Consider the following 18,843-nt stretch of genomic DNA (forward strand, 5'->3'; position numbering starts at 1 on the left):
TTGTTCCAAATAGAGGTTTTGTGACATTGATATTTGATAAAATAAAGGAACATGCTCAAGCCACTGGTTTACACCAATTTATTACACATTGTGACCAAGTACAAAATAACAGCTGAACTATGCATTTTTAACCAACCATTGTCTGCCCTTAGGCTAGGTGAAGTGTAGTCAAGAACAGGTTTAAAAATACACAAAAATAAGGGTTCAGTATACTTGTAAGAAGAACCAAATCTAGTTCAATAAAAAATAATCCTTAGCCAAAAGTCTAAACAGCATTACAAAACATTACAAAGTACACATAGAAATTACTTTCCCAAAGCACTTAAAGGCAAATTACTGTGACAGGCACAAGTTACAAAAAGCCTTAAATAACTTAAGCTTAGGATTCTCATAGCTACAGCAAAATCATCTGGGGCAATTAGGGGACAAGGGACGGAAAATCAGCCAAACCAATTTCAACACAAAGATCATGTCAATCAAATCAGTTATAATAATTCATATAAATAGAAATTTCTCTCGTGACTGTTTTCATAGCGTGCTCAGGTGCCGCAGCACTGCCAGCTAATAACAGAATTCCTATGTTAAACAATTGAGATTTTAAACAAATTTATCACAGACACCAGTCTAATCAATTAAACATCAAAGCATTTTCTTCCAATACAATGTGACCAGTACAGTGTAAGGAGAGAAATGATTAGGCAAAGACCGAGTAATTCCAAAGGCCACAGAACACACGCTTTCTACATCATATAAAGAAATATATATGTATATATATATATATGTATATATTCATATAGTTTAACAGTATCTTGGTGTCACACATGTAGGCCTATAGTCCAACTGTATGGCTATATAAAGCAAGTTCATCTATGGGCATAAGCTATGGGAGCTGTTTGCTCTTCCACTGATCATCATGTATTTAGGACTAGTAGACATGGAAAGAAGTAGTAAACATTGAGAGAGAGATTCCAAAGAACATACTGCATTTTCCTATCTATCTAATTCAAATGGATTGTAAGACTTCATCTGAGTAACGGCATGAGGTTATAACATCTGAACTCAGGGGAGCATGTGCCAGCTCAGATGCCAACAGTATCCTCTTCTTCTTTTTTTTTTAAGGGTTTTGGTTTTACAGGTCCAAAGCTCTAAACTGTATTGATTTATCTATTCCTTAAATAAACAAAAGGTACACTCAGTTCGGGCAAGAAATGAGGCTCCATGAGATAGATAGACTTCCAGTTAGGCGAGAAGGCTTTAACCTGTACTTCCTATCTCGATAATCTCCATTATGTCAATTATTCTGAGCAACTCTGGCTTTGCTCCAGACGCTGTGGCAGCTAAACGTACTACCATACTGTGTCTTCACCGTGGAGGTCACTAAGTTAGGAGTTGTTGAACGGATCCCTAAAAAACACATGGAGAAGCTATCACAGGATTGTTAATATTTGGATAAACAATGTGGAGAAATATTTACATGAAAGGGAACAGGATCGGTAGACACAAACAGTAATGGTGGCTACACACTTTTATACTCGCCTCATGTCATCCGAGCTGAACTGAGCACAGCATAGAAATCTCTTGAGGTAAACAAATCAACATCTTATACGGCCAAGGTGACACACTGAGTTCCCTGTCTTCCTGACTACTGCGAGACGATGAGGGTTTTCAGTTTGAGGCCCTACTGCCTGCCTGACAGAGCCAGGACTATGGCTGAGCTGGTGGGAAATATTGAGGGACAAGTCCTTTGGGTCAGTAGGTTGCATGGATGTGCGTTGGTTGTTGTTTTTTTTTTTGTTTGTTTTTTGTTTGTTTTTTTTTTTTAATCTTTTGCTGCTAGCTGCAGCAGAGGCAACAAGGAGTACACGCCTACACCTAATCAATTTTAAAGGTGCTTTGAATGTCTGAGGTTCGGAGACGATACATTCATACTGCGGTAGAGGCACAGCTGAGGGAGAGATAGACATCTGTAGTGGTGGTTTAAGAGTTAGCATTCTAAGGCACTCAAATGACACTATGGCACAGCTAGTTTAAAAAAAAAAAAAAAAAAGAAGAATAAGAAACACCACACACCACCACTCAAAGTTGCACATCCAACAAAAACATACTGCACAAAGTCATTCTTATTCACAGTTGCAACAAGAACAGAAAGAAATCAGAACTGTATTACACCCCTGTTAAGTTAAAACCAGACACGTGACCCCCCCCCCCCCCCCCCCCCCCCCCCCCCCATCCCGGGTGAGATTTACATTTGTCCCTGGGAGAGAGATCACTGTCTTTATATACACTAGCGAGGGGACTACGGACTTTGCTACTCTGCTGTCTATGTACAGTGCGCACTCTGGCTGTGGAAGGACTGAGTGTGCTCGGCCCAAAAGCTGCCAGGCAACGGGAGAGACGCCGGTCCGGGTCGCTTTCAGTCTGGCCCCATTTGGTCGTCTAAGGCTGGACTCAGATCTCCTGCAGCGAGTGGCTTATCTCAATCCTCTCTCTCTTCACGGCCGGCTCAATAGACCCTCTGGACACGTCGGCGTCGCTGCCCAAGTCACTCATTTCATCTGAGAAGGATGGGTCTAGTGGCACAGGGAGGGAAGCAGGGACAACAGAATAAGGTCAGATAGAGGGGATCGAATGGGATTTCCCAAAAGACATTTTAATATCATCATAACTGCAGTCTTCATTTTACTTAACAGGTCATAAACTGTTTTAATAAAAATAGCTTGTGACCACCACAGCAGCACAGCTAAGGCAACATTAATAAATTAATATCATCGCTACCATAACAAGACTACAGTGTCTTACCTTTGTCTATGAGTGATGGCATCATAGAGCTTAGGTCACTGAACTGTAGTTTAAGAGGCAGAAGACAGAACAAGGAATTAGCTCTACTATTGTCAACTGAATCAACAGGTCATGCCAATTTCCAAACATTACATTACTTGATCAAATATTTTACGCAAAGTGATTTTTTTCCCGTTTTCTCACCTCTCCCATGACAGCGATGGGAGTTTCTCCCGTGGCCTGGGCCACACGGTGCTCCACCAGGTAGAACATGTACTCATCATAGAGCAGTCGGATCAGGTGGAAGGAGCCAAAACTGGCCGCACTGCGCAGGGTCAGGTCTCTAATCACCATAGAACTGAGGGACAGAATAACAGAAATAATCAAATATTATGCTGGCAGTGGCAACATCAAAGACCCTTTCTAGCTTTATTCTCTCACTAAACACAAAGTGCTGGGACACAGCTGGTGAATAATGGTACAAAAATACACAGCCACAAAAGATTTTGGAACCAAATGGCCATTTTGCCTCAAAACTGACTGATACACCAGATAAACGCATGGATTTGATGGAAAGTGGGAACAGTTTAGTTCTGTTCGTACCTGTAGAAGGACCATTTGAGGAGGAACTGCCGTGCAGCCTTGGGGAAGCTGGGGCTGCCCTGGTGGGGCTTTAGGACCTGGGAGACCACGTTGTCCAGCCAGGCAGCCCACTGGTCCAGGGAGCTCTGCTGCTGCAGGGTCACCTTAAAGTCCTGCTCCAAACGCTGAACCACACTCTCATCACACTGACACACCCAGGATGCCTGCTCCTGTGGGACACAGTCAACACACACAACCAGTCAGAAGACAAGCAGACATGGGAAACGTCAAACACAGGGGAGAGAGAGACGCATACTATGATGAATAATGAAAAATAACCAAGCCACCACTGATGAACCTGCTTATCTGTCAGACAGGATTACCTGAACGTTAGCGAAGTCGACCCTGTTGAGGTCAGAGAGCATCTGGTTGATCTGGGAGGTGTTCTGGAGAACGGCGCGGGCTGCCTGGGCCAAGTGGTTCAGACTGGTGTAACGACGCAGCGTCTGGGCAAACGCACTGACCACTGCCGCCTACACCAAACACACACAACCAGAGAATTCACCTGATTCCTCAGTTATGTCACCCATGATGTTTTCATGCATTAACTGTTGAATAAACTAGAGCAATTCAGGATATCAGGTGAATAAATCAGGTTTCTAAAGCCGTCACAACATCTGGCACTGACACACATCCTACGTGACTCTGGTTAGGAAAAATTCATAAAACTCATTCATGATAACATTCGTGCCCACACTGGATTGTCAGAATACTTGTGGACAGCAAACCAGCAAGACGACATGATTACTGTCATGGGTGCAGCAATCGGCATTTTGCCAAAAGAGAAATCACACTGCATTGTGTATTCCACAGACACATGTAAATGTAACTATATCACATCTCTTCACAATCCTGTTGCGAGTGTTGCAAGTTACCACCGCAGGATCGAACATCTTCCTTTTTTTTTTTTTTTTTTTTACCTTGGTGCGGACAATCTCTTGAGGAAAGTCGCTCATGGCAGTAGTCAGCCAGCCCTCCAGACTCTTGGCAAAGTTTCGGATGGCCTGAGTGAGAGTGCCTACAAAAACAACAAAACACAGTCTGGATCACTGACAAGACAAAGTATCACTACCATATCTCAGCTATAAAGCAAATAAATAAAGGTGCATAACAGCAGCTCGTTGCAGTAACATAGATTTAAGTAGTTCTGTAACAGAGTAAAGTACAGTATTATTTGCTAACAGTGTACACAGTGTAGACACTGTGGATGAGTTTCTGCCATATTTGAATTAGTTCATTAGTGTGGTGATTCAGCCGGATAGCATACATAGACATTCACTGAATCATGGGTTTCAAATTAAGCCCATGCCCCATTACTGCGTGTCATTCCCATAGAAACTAAATTAAATACTCTGATTTGCTCGAACCAAAGGCCCACACTGGTTCTACTCATTTAATTTCTACGTCATTCCCTTTTTCCTTTCACCCCCCCATTTTATATGATGTCGTGAAGCTGAAATGCTATAAAATAAATCACTACTCACTGGGGACGGGGCGCAGCACATCAGGGATGAGGATCTCTACCAGAGCCTGGTAGAGGATGTGGTCACAGCTCCTCATCCACAGTCTGACAGGTTCATATTTACACAGAGCCACCAGCTTCTCTCTGGGGATCACACCTTCTGGGTCATCATCACTGGTGGAGGAGAGAAAAAAGGAAACCACGTTTCTTTATCTAGTCTGTAATAATATATTTTTTTAATGTGAATGATCAATAGTGAAAAACAAATTTACAACTTGTACCATAAAACGGCAAACTCAACTGTCATGTTAATCAGAAGAAAGTTTTAGCACTTGAAAATGTATTTTAAAAAATTATGTAGTTTTCTTATTATGAGATGATCAGTTGTTTCACTTCAACTAACAGCCTATTTTTTTTAAACAACAAGGCCTTCGCTCATGTATGTGTGGTCTGACCTGTTGGGGATGGCGGTCGTTCCGTCACTAGGTGGCGGTGTTGAATACCAAAAGGTCTGCCAGAGCTTCTCAATGTAGTGAAACTGGAGGTTCATCACCACATCCAGAGTGGCCTGCGGGAGCAGAGAGGGAGGGAGAGAATGTGGGATGGAGGGGTGGGGGAGTAGGTAGGAAGGGAGGGAAGAGAGGAGGGAAAAGAGGAGGATTGAAGGAGGAGGGGGGGTCAAAACACACAGAGCTGAGCCATGGCAACCAGACACACAACAAAGTTTCTACCGGCAGGCAGAGGCAGCCTCTCACACTCTGTCTCACTCAAGCTCAACCCTCATGGTCGGACAACGAATCAGCTCTACACTGCCCCTTGCACGATAATCCCCAGGAAGATCCTCAAGACCATGTTTAGGTTTTATTAGAAGATCATTTTACCCAGTATTTTTTTTGTCCTGCTTGTTTTTATTAGACAGATTACCTTCAGAGATTTGTACAATCAGCTCCTTTTAAAACTAAGTGGAAAGCTGACCTGAACTGACTCATGGGATTTCTCTTTCCTGTTCATACGTGCCAGTCTCTTAAAGAGTTCAGGATATTGTACACAAATGAGCACAAACTGTAATAAAAAGCATGGAGTAGAAAACGGTTAGCAAGTGTGACAGTACAGTTCCAGTCCTCACCCTGAAGAGTTCTTGGATACTACAAACCACTGACAAATACAAAATTCAGAGCAGCAACAGTTGTTGAGCCATCCACAAGACCAGACAAAGTGTCCGCCCACCACCACACAATGCAGAAACGAAACCTCCTATGTGTTTTTGTCTCGACCAGTATATTGCTACACTGAGTGTCTGTTGAGTCTGTGAGTATGATTCACACCATGCCCAGAGATTCTCTTCTTTCTCTCTGGCAGGACATGCACTTGCCGCTGGATCTTGTTACACAGCAGTGTAGGCTTCAATCACATGATATGTTTTTGCTTCCTCTCCAGCCATCGCCATGGTAACCTTGTTTACCGTTGCCCCCAGCAACAGGTCAAACACAGAACTCCAAAACAAAAAGGAGAATTCCCCATCCCCTCCAAACAAGAGCATTTCACCTCCCCAGTTTTCACCACACGGGAAAAACATGCCTTAAAAGCATGCCTTAAATTTAAAAAAAAAAAAAAAAAAAAAAAAAAAGGAAACAGACAGACAGTCAGAGTGTGGCCTACAGCAGAGATTCCCAGTCTTAACCCCCCACCCCCGCCACCAACACACACACACACACACACACACACACAAACACACGCACACACTTATGTAGTTCACACTGTGAATTATTCTCCTTTCATGAACCATCTAATCATCCTACTCACAAACATAAGGATTTAAAGACATGGCTGATAATATGGCAATTTATCATGTCAGCATGAACCATAACATCAATAAATGGATACACAATACTGGATGTAAGTCTGTATCACTGCTACAAAAATCAGCAGTTGCACAGACTTACTTCTTTTAACTGCATGTAAGCAAAGTGAGAAATAAATCATTCTTCGATGCTTATGCCAACTTGTTAATTTCATTTGTGCAGTAACTTTAAATGACACCAATAAAAGCCTTGGATAATGTGCTAACAGGCCACTGTTTGCTCACATAAAGTGAAAAAAAGCCAAATGCATAAACATTAAACACGCAATGGCACTGAGAGCAGTGAGAGTGACAGGGCTGCGCTGACAGACAAAGACAGGAGCCCATGTGCCCGTCCAAAGACAAGGCAACACAAAGGCCCAAGGGGAGGCCACCACAAAGACACCAAGATGTCCACCCAGTGCGCTGAAAGGTTAATTGGCATGTCTTGAAAGCTGCACAGAGATGAAAGGACGGCTGGAACAAAGGAAGCGTGGTGAGGCTGGACAAGGGGAGGGCAGGGATAATATGATAAAGCCAGCGCTTGGCTGCTTTAATCACAGCCTCTATCCCCCCATCCTCCTCTCTCCTGGAAAGCTCCCAAAATTTAACATTCAATGTTGCTTCTCTCCATCTCATTGTCAGCCTGTTTCATCCTAAGGGAGTGTTCTCCTGCCCACTCAAATTGATTTTGGTACCAAGGTGCTCTGCATTATACTGTGAGCCTGTATATGTCATTGCTCCATACATCATTTCATCATGTATGTTTTCTTATCATCTCAGCCAACGCAGTGCTTTCAGCAGGGACAGGACACCTGTTGAGTGATGACACAGCGTCCTACTTAGGAATGAAAATCTCTAAATCATGGACCAGTTTTATATGAATGTCAATACATGGTAAGGAATTCGATGCAGGAAAGATATCTATGACAATGCATATTGAGTGTAACTCAAATGACCGGCGTGATCTGATCCAACACAACTCAATGAGTGCCATGAAGAACAATCTCACGTTTATTTGATATGTTGTTCTTATTTTGACTGTGGTTGGGTTAATGTGTTAATGGTGCAAGTTATCTAGCACTGAAACTAGGGCTGAACAATTAATCAAAATATTATCAAAATCACAACATGACCAAAGGCCATATCCAAATCGCTAGAGCTGCAATTTTTTGATAAAGGTAAATATTTATAAATATATATAAGAATTATGGTGTTACAGGGATGCCCTGGGCTACAAATTGGATTTTCCAGATGTAAGAGAACATGTTTATTTGGTACAGACCAGAAAAAAATCCTGCCATCATTTTGATAGCTTTTTCAGTGAAAATGATAATTCTAATGCAAAAATGATCATTCCTACTAAAATAGTGAAACACAACTGAATAACTGAAACACAACACTGTTAACTGTTGGTATGATAATGTCAATAGCATTAAATGTGAAATAGCTTGCATGTCTGACCAGTAACACACAGTATTATGGCACAGTCTAGCTTGCTATTTCCCCCAACAAAATGCAATAATAAAATAAAACTCAGTGGAAAGACACACCAGAAAACCAGACGTGTATTTCTGGTTTGTGGTTGTAGTGTTTGGTTTCCTGTAAAACAAACTCATTGTGCAACAACTATCATCTAAAACCAGAAATCTACAGAAAATATCAATCATGGCATGAGCCAAATTCAGACGAGTTTGAACATATGAACATTTCAGGTCATTGCTTGTGCTGCCCCCTCCCTTACTTCCCACCCTCAAGGCCCAATTAACATTTGTGAACATTTCTAACATTTACAAAGTTGTCCACTTACCATGCAAATGAGCAACGCATGACGATGCATGTATGGACAGGGTCGGTAATTACAGTAATTAATGTGCACTGATGTAAATGAAAATGTAACTGGGAATAAATGTACTGGGTAGCTCCCAGGCTATTGCTGACAATGGCAATGCGTGCTCAGTACAGCCCGGGTAATGGAAGGTGAAAAGAAAATGGTTGTGATGCTGTGGTATGACCTACCTCGCAGTGGTCTCTGTAGAGTGTCTGCAGCTTCTTGATGTCGTTCATGTTGATGCGCTCAGGCAGAGGCTGGGTGCCAAGGTCAGGGGAGGGGAATGGAGGCAGTGCGTGGGCCACATCTACACAGAGCAGATGTACACACAGGTGTCATGTATCATTCATCATTTACCACAGGCCCAGATCCATTGGTTGTTTGTTTGTCTGAATGATAACTCAAAAAACTATTAGAGAGATTTGAATGAAACTTCATGGGGGGGCTAGTAAAGAGTAAAGGAAATCTGGGAGTATCTAGGTCAAAGGTCAAGGTCACCCAAAGGTCAAAATCTCTGGAAAAAAGCATTGTAGACAGATGCAGCTAGGTGTATATTAATGCGGGGGGAGCATGCGGAGGATGCTATATCTGACTGCTCTTGTGAATTTTTGTACGATTTCTGAGTGATGCTTCAGTATGGCCCTGGCTGTGCCATCAGTCATCTATTTAAAAGGTTATCCAGAAATCTGCGGAGCTCCAATGGTACCCAATACTATCTGGTACAACATGCAATATAAATGAAGCCAGTAGACATTTTGTGTAATATTACTGCAATGTCTTCCTCACCTATGTACTGCTGGTGGTGCTGGCTCTGAGCTGCCACCGACTGCTCTGGCGTGCTGGCACAGTGCTGAGAGCTCCCACACAGGCTGTCTGACATACCATCCATCTTCTGCAGAGGCTTGAACCTGCGCACAGGGGAGAAGGCAGAACGCCTAGTTGGCTAAGGCTGACAAAAGAACTATGGCAGGGATTGTAGGGCTCAACAATAAGGACGACCTGATGGCCCGGAGCCACTACAGGACTGGTGAGGGCCAACTGATTGATTAGTGACTTGTCTAACAGGGCCAGTACAACAACACAGCGGTTGTGGTTTATGAAGTCATTCATTGTCCTTACCTACAGTGACAGCAATGGAGGCTAACACTGCACTGGACAGGATGCTGGTATTTACACTGCACTCATGCTCATTTTGTGTTGGGATGTGCATACCTCTGATAATGTGTGTGTCCAGTTACTGTTTACAAACAGTGTTATGAACAAAAGAGAGTTTGGAGGAAATTGTATATTTTAAGTTTAACTTTTGTTTTCATACTTTGGAGCAAGTTTTCCCGTATTGTAGAGAACATAATGTGATGGCAACTGTTGTGAGTAGCAATAAAGATTTATTTTTATAATTCTATGCACTATACACTGCAAATGACTGTATAGTAATATTTTTAGTCTCAGCAACATGAAACTGTGGTGGTACAGTGGTGGTACAGTTTACTACAATGGGAAATCCTGTATAGCTCCAAGCATTTCCTTGTTTCTCACAGCATTTTTGAGATTGCTTGCATGACATTTTATGCCAGAATAGGATTTTATTGCCTCTTACAGTTTTTATTTGAAGTCAGACGATCTTAGTCATTATGTTTTTCCCAGATGCTGAATTAGAACTACTCTATCTTTGTTAAGGCTGGCTTTGTTAAAGATGGATTTTCAGTGTTTATGAAATCATGTGAAACAGTTTTAAAAATGTGTAGCACAAAATTCTAAACTGAATACAACAAGTATTCCAGATAGGCATTTTAATTCAGCATGTACAAAAACACCTAGGCCAGTGAAAAAACATTTAACCAGCGTGCCACCTACTCATCACATGACAAGTAACAGGTAACTCTATGGCTATACAGCATGTTTAGTATGGTAGTATTCAGTTCAAAAAGCAGCATGGTGCACTGTTTCATTGGAATGAAACCTGCATACTGTCTTGTGTCCATGGTATACTGTTGCTTATCCTTGAACTAGGGAATGACTTAAGGAGGAATAGGAAGACGAGACAAGGGGAAAAAAACTGAAAGTGACAGTGAAAGGAAGAGGTCAAAGTGAAGAGGAAAAGGTAGAAGAGAGAAAGAAGAGGGCTGGAAAGAAGAGGAATCACAGCCAGCAGCAGGAAAATTGTAGCGAACATACAATCGTTACATTTATTATTGTACTGAGATTTACACAGCACTGTCTTCGATCTTGGCTGAAACAAAGATCTGGCAATCAAAAAAACAAGAAAATGACACCATGAGGAACACTGATGGTCTAAAATTACAGTTTTGTAATGCCAAACATGACAGAGACAGACAAGTGGAATAGAGGGGTAAGGAGGAAAATGGTGAACAGTAGCAAGAGAGAGAACTGACCTCTGCTTCTGGTGCACAGGCTGCTGCCTCATGGCCATATACTGGGTGTCCTCCTGCAGCCGGTTGAGTGGAGAGTCTGGCTTTACCCGGATACCATAGTAATGATACTTTGAGTTGCCTCTGGTAAATTCAGTGAGAGAAAGCCAGAAAGTGGTGAGGAGAAGGCTTACCATTAGTGTAATCACTATCATTATCCCCTTCCATCAACAACTCTCTCTTGCCTACGGGCATCATCATACTCATTGCATCTCTAATGGTTACATGATTGTTGTTAGCAATCTTCATCAGCATCGTCATCATCAGCTTCATCATCAACTTCCTGTCTCTACCTGGTGCCGAGGCGGCGGGTCTTGAGGCCCATGAAGACTGAGCGGATGAGCTTGCCGAAGGAGGCAGCGTTGACCGGATCCAGTTTCTGTTCCTGACAGTGGCGCAAGTAGTGGTTGTACAGGGAGCACCTGGGCAGGCTCACTCCTTCTGCAGTCTCATAGTTATCCAGCAGCCACTGCAGCTAAAAATACACAGAGAACACAGTCTCACAATCAGTCAGTCCTAATGGACCGACTCTGGCCTCTGATCATCACCTGGCCAACAATAGAGAGGAGCAGGGGATCTTATTACCACATCAAAAGACAGATAAGACGTGTACACCACACACACTCTCATACATCACCAAGGCACTTTTGTAGGAGGTTAAACACCGAAGAGACCAGTGAAGCCCCACTGTGGCTACACTGAGGCCTTTACTGAGCGGGTAAATGACAACTGCATAGGAAATGACTATTTGCACAAAGATCATATGGAATCATATGGAGAGCTATCAATTTTATTTGGCTCCAAATCTCCATGACAGACCAAAACGAAAAAGGCACATTTTTGTTCCTGTCTGTGGCCAACAAGATCATAAGAATTTGCGTTAGAAGCTCAGAATTATCAATACATCATCCACTTGTATTTATAAGGATGATTTTTAGATAGTACAGAGGGCAGCTGAGGTTAAGAGCTGCAGTGTAGGGAAAGCATCTAAAGCACAGTTAATTTATCTGACTGAGTGATGGCAAGGATGGTAATAAAGTACTGTCAAGTAGTACTGAATCTCATTTCCATTTCATTATGTCATAACAGAGATGACAGTCTCCCAACAAAAGGACACAAATTATACTGTAATATAACTGAGTGACAGTGTGTGCATGTCTTGATGTATTTGGGTCTGGCATTAGCAAAGAAATCTCAGTGCGCATCTTTTTAGCTTTGGGAGCAAAGCACTCACACGGTGGTCACTACGGAGGAAAATAATGGGTAAAAGTAGAAAATTTGATCCCTGTGATTGCATGCAGAGTATTAAACGAGGCCCAAGTACAAGATATAATCAACAAGTGATAGCAAATGCAAGCCCAGATTCAGGCTGAAAACTAGTTGAGATAATAATGCAAGTTAACAGGACAGTGCAGAGTTGAACAGCTAGCAGTAGGTACTGTGTTCACTTTTAGTGGAACACACTGCCTAAGGTACAGCCAAGCCTTTTTTTCCATTTTCTCTCAAGTGCTTTTCAAAGAAAGTTCCTGGTTGACTTACATGGCTGTTGAGCAGGCTGCTTTTGTGAGTTGCAATTCCTTCAGACTTTTGGAGGTTTTCAATCGCCATTTCAAGCTAAAGAAAAAAGAAGCATGCAAAAATGAAAAAAAAGTGGACATAGGAGGGGAAGAGGCAAGAGAGGGTGAGCAGGTGAAAGAGAGAGATAGATAGAGAATAAAGCACAGGGTGTATGAAGACCAAAAAAAAAAGAAAGGAAATAAGACTGTTAGCAGGCAGCCAGATTTCTGCATTTCCATTAAAATCAGTCAGTGTTGCAGCCAAATCCATTATTGGCTAACAAAAGCATGCAAATCAAGGGACTCAAAGGGTTAAGCTGCTCACTGAAGGCTCGCGGTCAGACACTCTAATGTATGCAAATAGGAACCACAAACAGGGGCACAGGTCACATCAAGCTATGGGACAATGGGTCACCAATGTCCACCCCCCCTCCCCAAAAATGTTCCAAACAATGAAAAATTGAGAGCATACTTGAAATGCAGATGTCACTTATATGAAGTTGTAACTAAAACAAAAGCAGGACAGTGCTGGTATAAAACATATTTCCGTGTCACTCTGGCCTTGTCTTTCCATTAGGTATCCCAAAGAAGCTATTTTAAATGAATATACCAGATCACTGAGACTTTCGGTGGTATGCACAACAAAAATAATGGAGATAAATTGGCAGGCATAATGAATGACAAAACCAGGGACTTTCTTTTGAGCCTTAGAAGAAAATAAAGAGCAGAAAACAGAAAAGATGTGTGGTATAGCAGCCAAACTTGAGACACAGAAGAAAAGCAAAAAGAAGCAGGCAATGTTCCAAGCCTTAAGAAGGCTCCCGAGGGCTCTTGGCCAAATGGTAATGAGCCCCAGGGGTTGCTTTGTTTCGCAGGGCGCTCAAGTGCCTGTGAAAACCTCTGAAACAAGGCAGTGCTGAATTATTTAAGCCAGTGCCCCGATTCTTCAGTCTCTCTGCCCTGCTCCTCACTGCTCTCCATACATTACTGCGATGTGAGGAGGCCCAAACTCAGGTTGCTCTGACCCTCTGTCTCTTTCCCTGTCTTCCTATCTTGCCCTGGGCGGCTGGGCAGTCAGGACACAGGCTCAGGCAGCACTGATGACTGTTAACACCAGCATGCATTACATAAGACCATGCAGCAGTGAGGATGCTTGCTAGTCAGAGCAATTTGTGTGTCTGCGCGTGTATGTGTGTGTGTGTGTCAGAGTTAGTAACTAAAATTGCGCACAAGGCAGCAGAAACTTTCATTTAGAGTCCCTGCAGCACAGAAGTGCATGCTGCGTATGCAAACAATCCCTCATACAGCATATGAAAAATCACTTAAGCACTTAACTTCACAGCCATTCCATTTCTTTGGTGGGCATACACCTCTGAATGACACTAACTTTTGCTTGCTGATTAATCCCATTCTGTTGTATAGATACTATGGCACTAGCAGCAGAGTACCAGCATGAGCCTCATGGCAGCACTGGGATGGGTGTTGCTCACCATAGCTGAGGAGGAGCGTGAGGAGTGTGATATGTGGTTGCGGCTTCCCTCCATGCTTCCTCCATGGATCAGGTAAGTACTCCCACTGGAGATGATGTGGCTGCTGCCCACATCCATGGTGATGCCCACCATGCCGTGAGGGGGAACTCCACCACTGGCAGAGGACACCACCGTTGTGACATGAGTTCCTCCAGCCTGTGAGTCAAAGTAGGCTCCCCCACTGCCCTGCCCGTACAACTGAGCCTCGGGGTTGTAGGAGTAAGCTGCTCGACTGGGGAGAGAACAGAGCACGATTGATAAAACTGTGCAAGGACTACAAAAGTCTTACATCATTGCAATCTGCATGCAGTGATGTCATTTCATCATCACGTTTAGGATAATTAAATACATTTTCATGGCCGAGGATAAATGAAGAAGTCATGAGTAATAGCACCATCTAGGACTATGCTCCCACTGGGAAGAAAGGCCTTTGATATTTTGACCTTCAATTCTTGTGCAATGAGCACAACATTGTAGACACAGTGCAGAATGTTGTTACATAGACAACAATACAATATATATTTGTCAGATTATTAGGGTGATCCTAGAAATGCTTCCAACTTAAAATACATAAATAAATAAACCAGGATTTGCATGGATACTTAGCTCTAAGATAAGATAAGGTAAACTTTATTGATCTCTACCAGGGGAAATTCACATGATATGGCGGTTATACAGTGAAGAAGAAAGTGGCCTTTAATGCCTTGCTTGTTATCATACTCTTAATCCAGCACCAACACATACATAACTCTCATTAGTCTAAATGAAGTCATATGCACAACATTTGTCTGAAATCCATCATATATGTCCTGTTTATTTTGTTATACACGGTAATCAAGATTATTCATCACAATTATGTATCTCTGCGATTTGACAAGCATAAATATTGACATCTTTACCATCTTCAACTACAGTGAATGTTCTGAGCAAGATGTTTCTGATGATTATCTTTAAACCAACTGGAATCCAGGGATGCTGTCATCCAGTTATGGAAGAACAGAAATAGAAACTGCCATTCCACCATAAAAGTTGTTGTGAGCCAGACTACAATGTGAAAACATTCATCATATTCCATGAAGTGGTATTACATTGCTTACATAGTTCCATTAGTGTAAATAGCTTCTCCACTTTCTCCTATGTATTGGACCTGGGATGGGTAGATATGTTGCACCTGCTGAACCTACAGAGAAAGATGGGAGGGTTAGGGTTAGAAATTAGGGCCCAAATTAGGGCCCACAAAGGAAGGAGGCTTGAGAATAATACAAACATTTTATTTATGCTTGTTTATGAATAAAGAACAATGTAAATTGTTTCATATTACACCCTTGAAACTAAAGCCGCTTTCACACACGAACTTTGCAAAATGTACAGAGAATCAGGTCCAGACTTTAGGTGTAGCTACCCTTTCACACATGTAGAGCACAACAGGAGATTGTTCATGTGAGACATGTTCACACCTAAAGGAAAGACTGTGTGGTTTAGGCAAGGGGTGACGCCTGGGTACAGCATGCAGGAGGCATGACACAAAGAGTACACCTGGGTATGGCATGCAGGAGGCATGACACAAAAAGTACGCTGCGAAAATCGCAGGATTTTTTTTTATAGCACATCAAAGATGGCAGTGGAAACTACAGACTTATCAGTAATGATGACCATTTTTGCAGCTACTACATGAATTTGCACTTATCCGCAATATCAGCAAAAAAATGGAAGAGGAGAATATGAAGCAGCTAAACTCTGCGCACGAAGATTGTGTCAGAGAAAATGTCATCAACATGCCCACTCGCTCACTGTGCCTGCTACTGACAATTTCCTGCTCTATTCACACATGGGCTCAGCCGCACATTTTGCGGGCTTAGTACTAGGGAGCTGGGACAATAAATTGCCGAACAACTGATGCGGACATTTGTGTTCACACATACAGCTTGTCCAGCTATGTCGGTATAAGATGCAGAGTTCAGTGCATGTGTGAAAGGGACTTAATTGACTCTTTTGAATCACACACAAATACTGCACAGAGGAATATGTTTGTTTGGTAATGTGTTCGCCTACAGGTGTGTATGTATGTGTACCTGCTGAGGAACCTGTTGAACCCTGGGTACTGATAGTTGCTGTACTTGAGCTGCCTTCTGAGCAGAGCCTGTGGCTTGAACCAGCACCCTCTGTGTAGATATATGATATAACACAATTACATCCATAGGCATGCACAATCACACACATACACCAATCGAGACAGCCTACGCAATACTCGACTTCAAATTGTCTCAACATATCCAAAGGGGAAAAAAACAACTAAAGTGCTCAAAAATTCTTTTTACCACTCCAGATAGTGTCACTGTGCTCATGAAGCATGAAGAAGTGGTGCATATGCACATACAAAAAAATAATGAAATCTAGCCCTCACCCTAGGAAACATTAACATAAGTGGGCATGCATCTTTTGATGCACAACATATGAAACCGTGTGCACACTGCACATGGGAAATATGAGGCATCAACACAAGAGGACAAATGGAAGACCAGCTGGGGACTGTATTTTCGAAGTCTGTTCCCAACATCTACACTCTAAAATTAACCTGAGCTCGGAGCAAAGGATGAGAACCAGGGTTTGACCATTATGTTTTTTTTTCTTCCAAACAGTATGATTCTTTTATTTTTGTTAAAGTAATGCATCCGACATTTGGTGCCAATATTCAGTACCTTTGAATTTGAAAAATAATACGCAAAAAGAAAACAAGCAAAGTATTACTGAAGTCAGGAAATGTACAGAAACAGAATACAGAAACTGCAAAATATGAGACAGTCAAAAAATATAAAACTCTAGAGAATCATCTTTCATATTGGGGAGAGGAATTTGTCTAATTGATTAGATGCTATTGTGATGGACAGATATGCAGACAATGATATGACCAATGTGACCTGGTAGGTGTTTCTACTACATATTCTCAATATTCAATCATAGTAGCTTAAAGGCTTTTAAACACTATCCACTTTTTTGTTCCTTCTCGGTGCAAGAGTGCCTGAAGAATATAACCTAAGACTAAATCCTAATTTTAGCCTTTTCTTTCCCAAAAAACATTTTGCTTTTTTCTTATTCGCTAACAAATGCAAGGGGACATCTGCTGATATTTGAGAATGAAGCGACATTTCAGCCTCAAAAGCATTTATTTTTGTGTCCAATTTGTGCTTGTTCAAAGTAAATGTGACTTCAGTGCATGTCAGCTTAAGACATATATTTATTTGATGATTTTAGTCAGTTGCTGTTGGTTGGCCTCTTCAAATGTGTGCTGATTGAGGTGCATGTTCTTCACAACAAAAATAAATAAAACCTTTTTTTCCACATGCCTGAGATATGTCACAACCAGACAGCAGAGTCTATGGCATAGCACGTGTTTTTTTTTTTTTTTCTCAGTTTGAGCTGGTCACAGGCAATGGATATGCACTGACCAAAGGTATTATTACAACAAAGATTTAGTTTGGTTTCTATGGATTCTGTTGACAACACTATCCTTATTTTCTACAGCCTTAAATTAGATGTGGCAGAGTAGAAGTATAGATCCAGACAGTAAACTGTTGCACGGATTGGCAAGGCAGAAGCCTACCACTTGGCAAGGTTAAGGGGTTAAGTAGGCAGAGTGGATGGGTAACAGCAGTAGTACCTTACAAATGTAGCCATCATAAAAGACACATCTTCCATTGCAGGTTCTGCATGAAACACTAAACTACGGCAACACTATTATTATACCACTAAGAGAAATTTTTTGCTCAGACACTAAGATTTTCTTTTTAAACATAAATCACAAGGACGATTGTAAGCAACCAACTGGAAGGAATACAGTTACTGCAACTCCAGTGACAACACAAATGCATACAAATGGGAGAACTCAACAAAGACAGTGAGAGCAGCTGTTGGAAGGGTGGAGATAGTGACCGACCTGCTGGGAGGCTGGGACGGGCTGTACCACAGGGGCCTGGGCGGATGTCGAGGTACGCAATGCTGCCACACTGGACGTGGAGTCTGACCCTCCCTCAGAGCTCTGCATGCTGGGACTGCAGGGGACAGATGGAAAGAAAAAGAAGGGAAAAGAAAAAAGAGGAGTCATGAGTATGGGGACAATGCCCATATTGAAAACACACCTTTGTAGGTAATACTGAAGCCTAGAAAAACAGGATAAGAACATTTCAAGTACATACACATGGACAGCCATACCAAATATGTGCTCTTTCTCCCCAACCGCTTTCCCTCCTGGAGCCGCAAGGGCATTCATTGAGCCCCAGGGGTTTCTGGCTTTGCCAAATCAAGCTGAGTCAGTAAAGCTCTCAGAGCCCCAGAGGCAGCCCACCTTTGGCCTTAATCAATAGAATAAAAACCAATCCAACAGCATTACACAGACACCACTAGTCCTGCTGTCAGGACAGACATAGGTGGAAAAGGTACAGTACAATCGGGTTACCAGTGGGACTGAACTGCTCCCCAAGGACTAAACCCCTCGCTGCTGCCTCTGGGTTCTCCACTGGGTGACAATGTGCACAGCATAGTAAAGGAGCAGAGCTAAAAATGGAGTGACACAAAGGCTCTCTTTTAAAGAGGGAATGAGTGGGAAAAAGCAGGAGCAAGGGAGGGATAAGAGAAGAATGGAACTGCAAGGGGGAGTGAGCAGATAAAAAACAACTTCCCCAGTCTCTCCAAAAAAGAAAAAAGGGGCAAAAAGAGGGATGAAAATGGCAGTGGGGCTCCAGCCCCTGCCAGGGTCCTGATGATATCCAGCGTTTGTTT

General features: G+C 42.4%; 1 protein-coding gene across 3 annotated transcripts in view; it reads right to left on the reverse strand.

The window, feature by feature from the left end:
* Nucleotides 1-130: 130 nt before the first annotated feature.
* The window catches only part of rfx2 (regulatory factor X, 2 (influences HLA class II expression)), a 29,172-nt gene continuing 10,459 nt past the window's right edge, over nucleotides 131-18,843 (reverse strand). For 2 of the 3 annotated variants that reach the window (XM_030049082.1, XM_030049083.1), the window contains exons 2-18: nucleotides 18,002-18,116; nucleotides 16,140-16,229; nucleotides 15,165-15,247; nucleotides 14,029-14,299; nucleotides 12,522-12,596; nucleotides 11,276-11,457; nucleotides 10,947-11,066; nucleotides 9,340-9,461; nucleotides 8,742-8,860; nucleotides 5,338-5,450; nucleotides 4,905-5,056; nucleotides 4,341-4,438; nucleotides 3,744-3,893; nucleotides 3,382-3,590; nucleotides 2,983-3,136; nucleotides 2,800-2,842; nucleotides 131-2,570 (exon numbers count right to left, since the gene is read on the reverse strand). In XM_030049082.1, coding sequence (XP_029904942.1) covers nucleotides 2,449-2,570; nucleotides 2,800-2,842; nucleotides 2,983-3,136; nucleotides 3,382-3,590; nucleotides 3,744-3,893; nucleotides 4,341-4,438; nucleotides 4,905-5,056; nucleotides 5,338-5,450; nucleotides 8,742-8,860; nucleotides 9,340-9,461; nucleotides 10,947-11,066; nucleotides 11,276-11,457; nucleotides 12,522-12,596; nucleotides 14,029-14,299; nucleotides 15,165-15,247; nucleotides 16,140-16,229; nucleotides 18,002-18,109 — 2,211 coding nt within the window. In that variant the 5' untranslated portion in view covers nucleotides 18,110-18,116 and the 3' untranslated portion in view covers nucleotides 131-2,448. The remainder of the gene's footprint in view (nucleotides 2,571-2,799; nucleotides 2,843-2,982; nucleotides 3,137-3,381; nucleotides 3,591-3,743; nucleotides 3,894-4,340; nucleotides 4,439-4,904; nucleotides 5,057-5,337; nucleotides 5,451-8,741; nucleotides 8,861-9,339; nucleotides 9,462-10,946; nucleotides 11,067-11,275; nucleotides 11,458-12,521; nucleotides 12,597-14,028; nucleotides 14,300-15,164; nucleotides 15,248-16,139; nucleotides 16,230-18,001; nucleotides 18,117-18,843) is intronic. The other variant, XM_030049084.1, reaches the window with a different exon arrangement.

This window comes from Myripristis murdjan, chromosome 4 (genome assembly GCF_902150065.1).
Source record: "Myripristis murdjan chromosome 4, fMyrMur1.1, whole genome shotgun sequence".
Taxonomy (NCBI): Eukaryota; Metazoa; Chordata; class Actinopteri; order Holocentriformes; family Holocentridae; genus Myripristis; species Myripristis murdjan.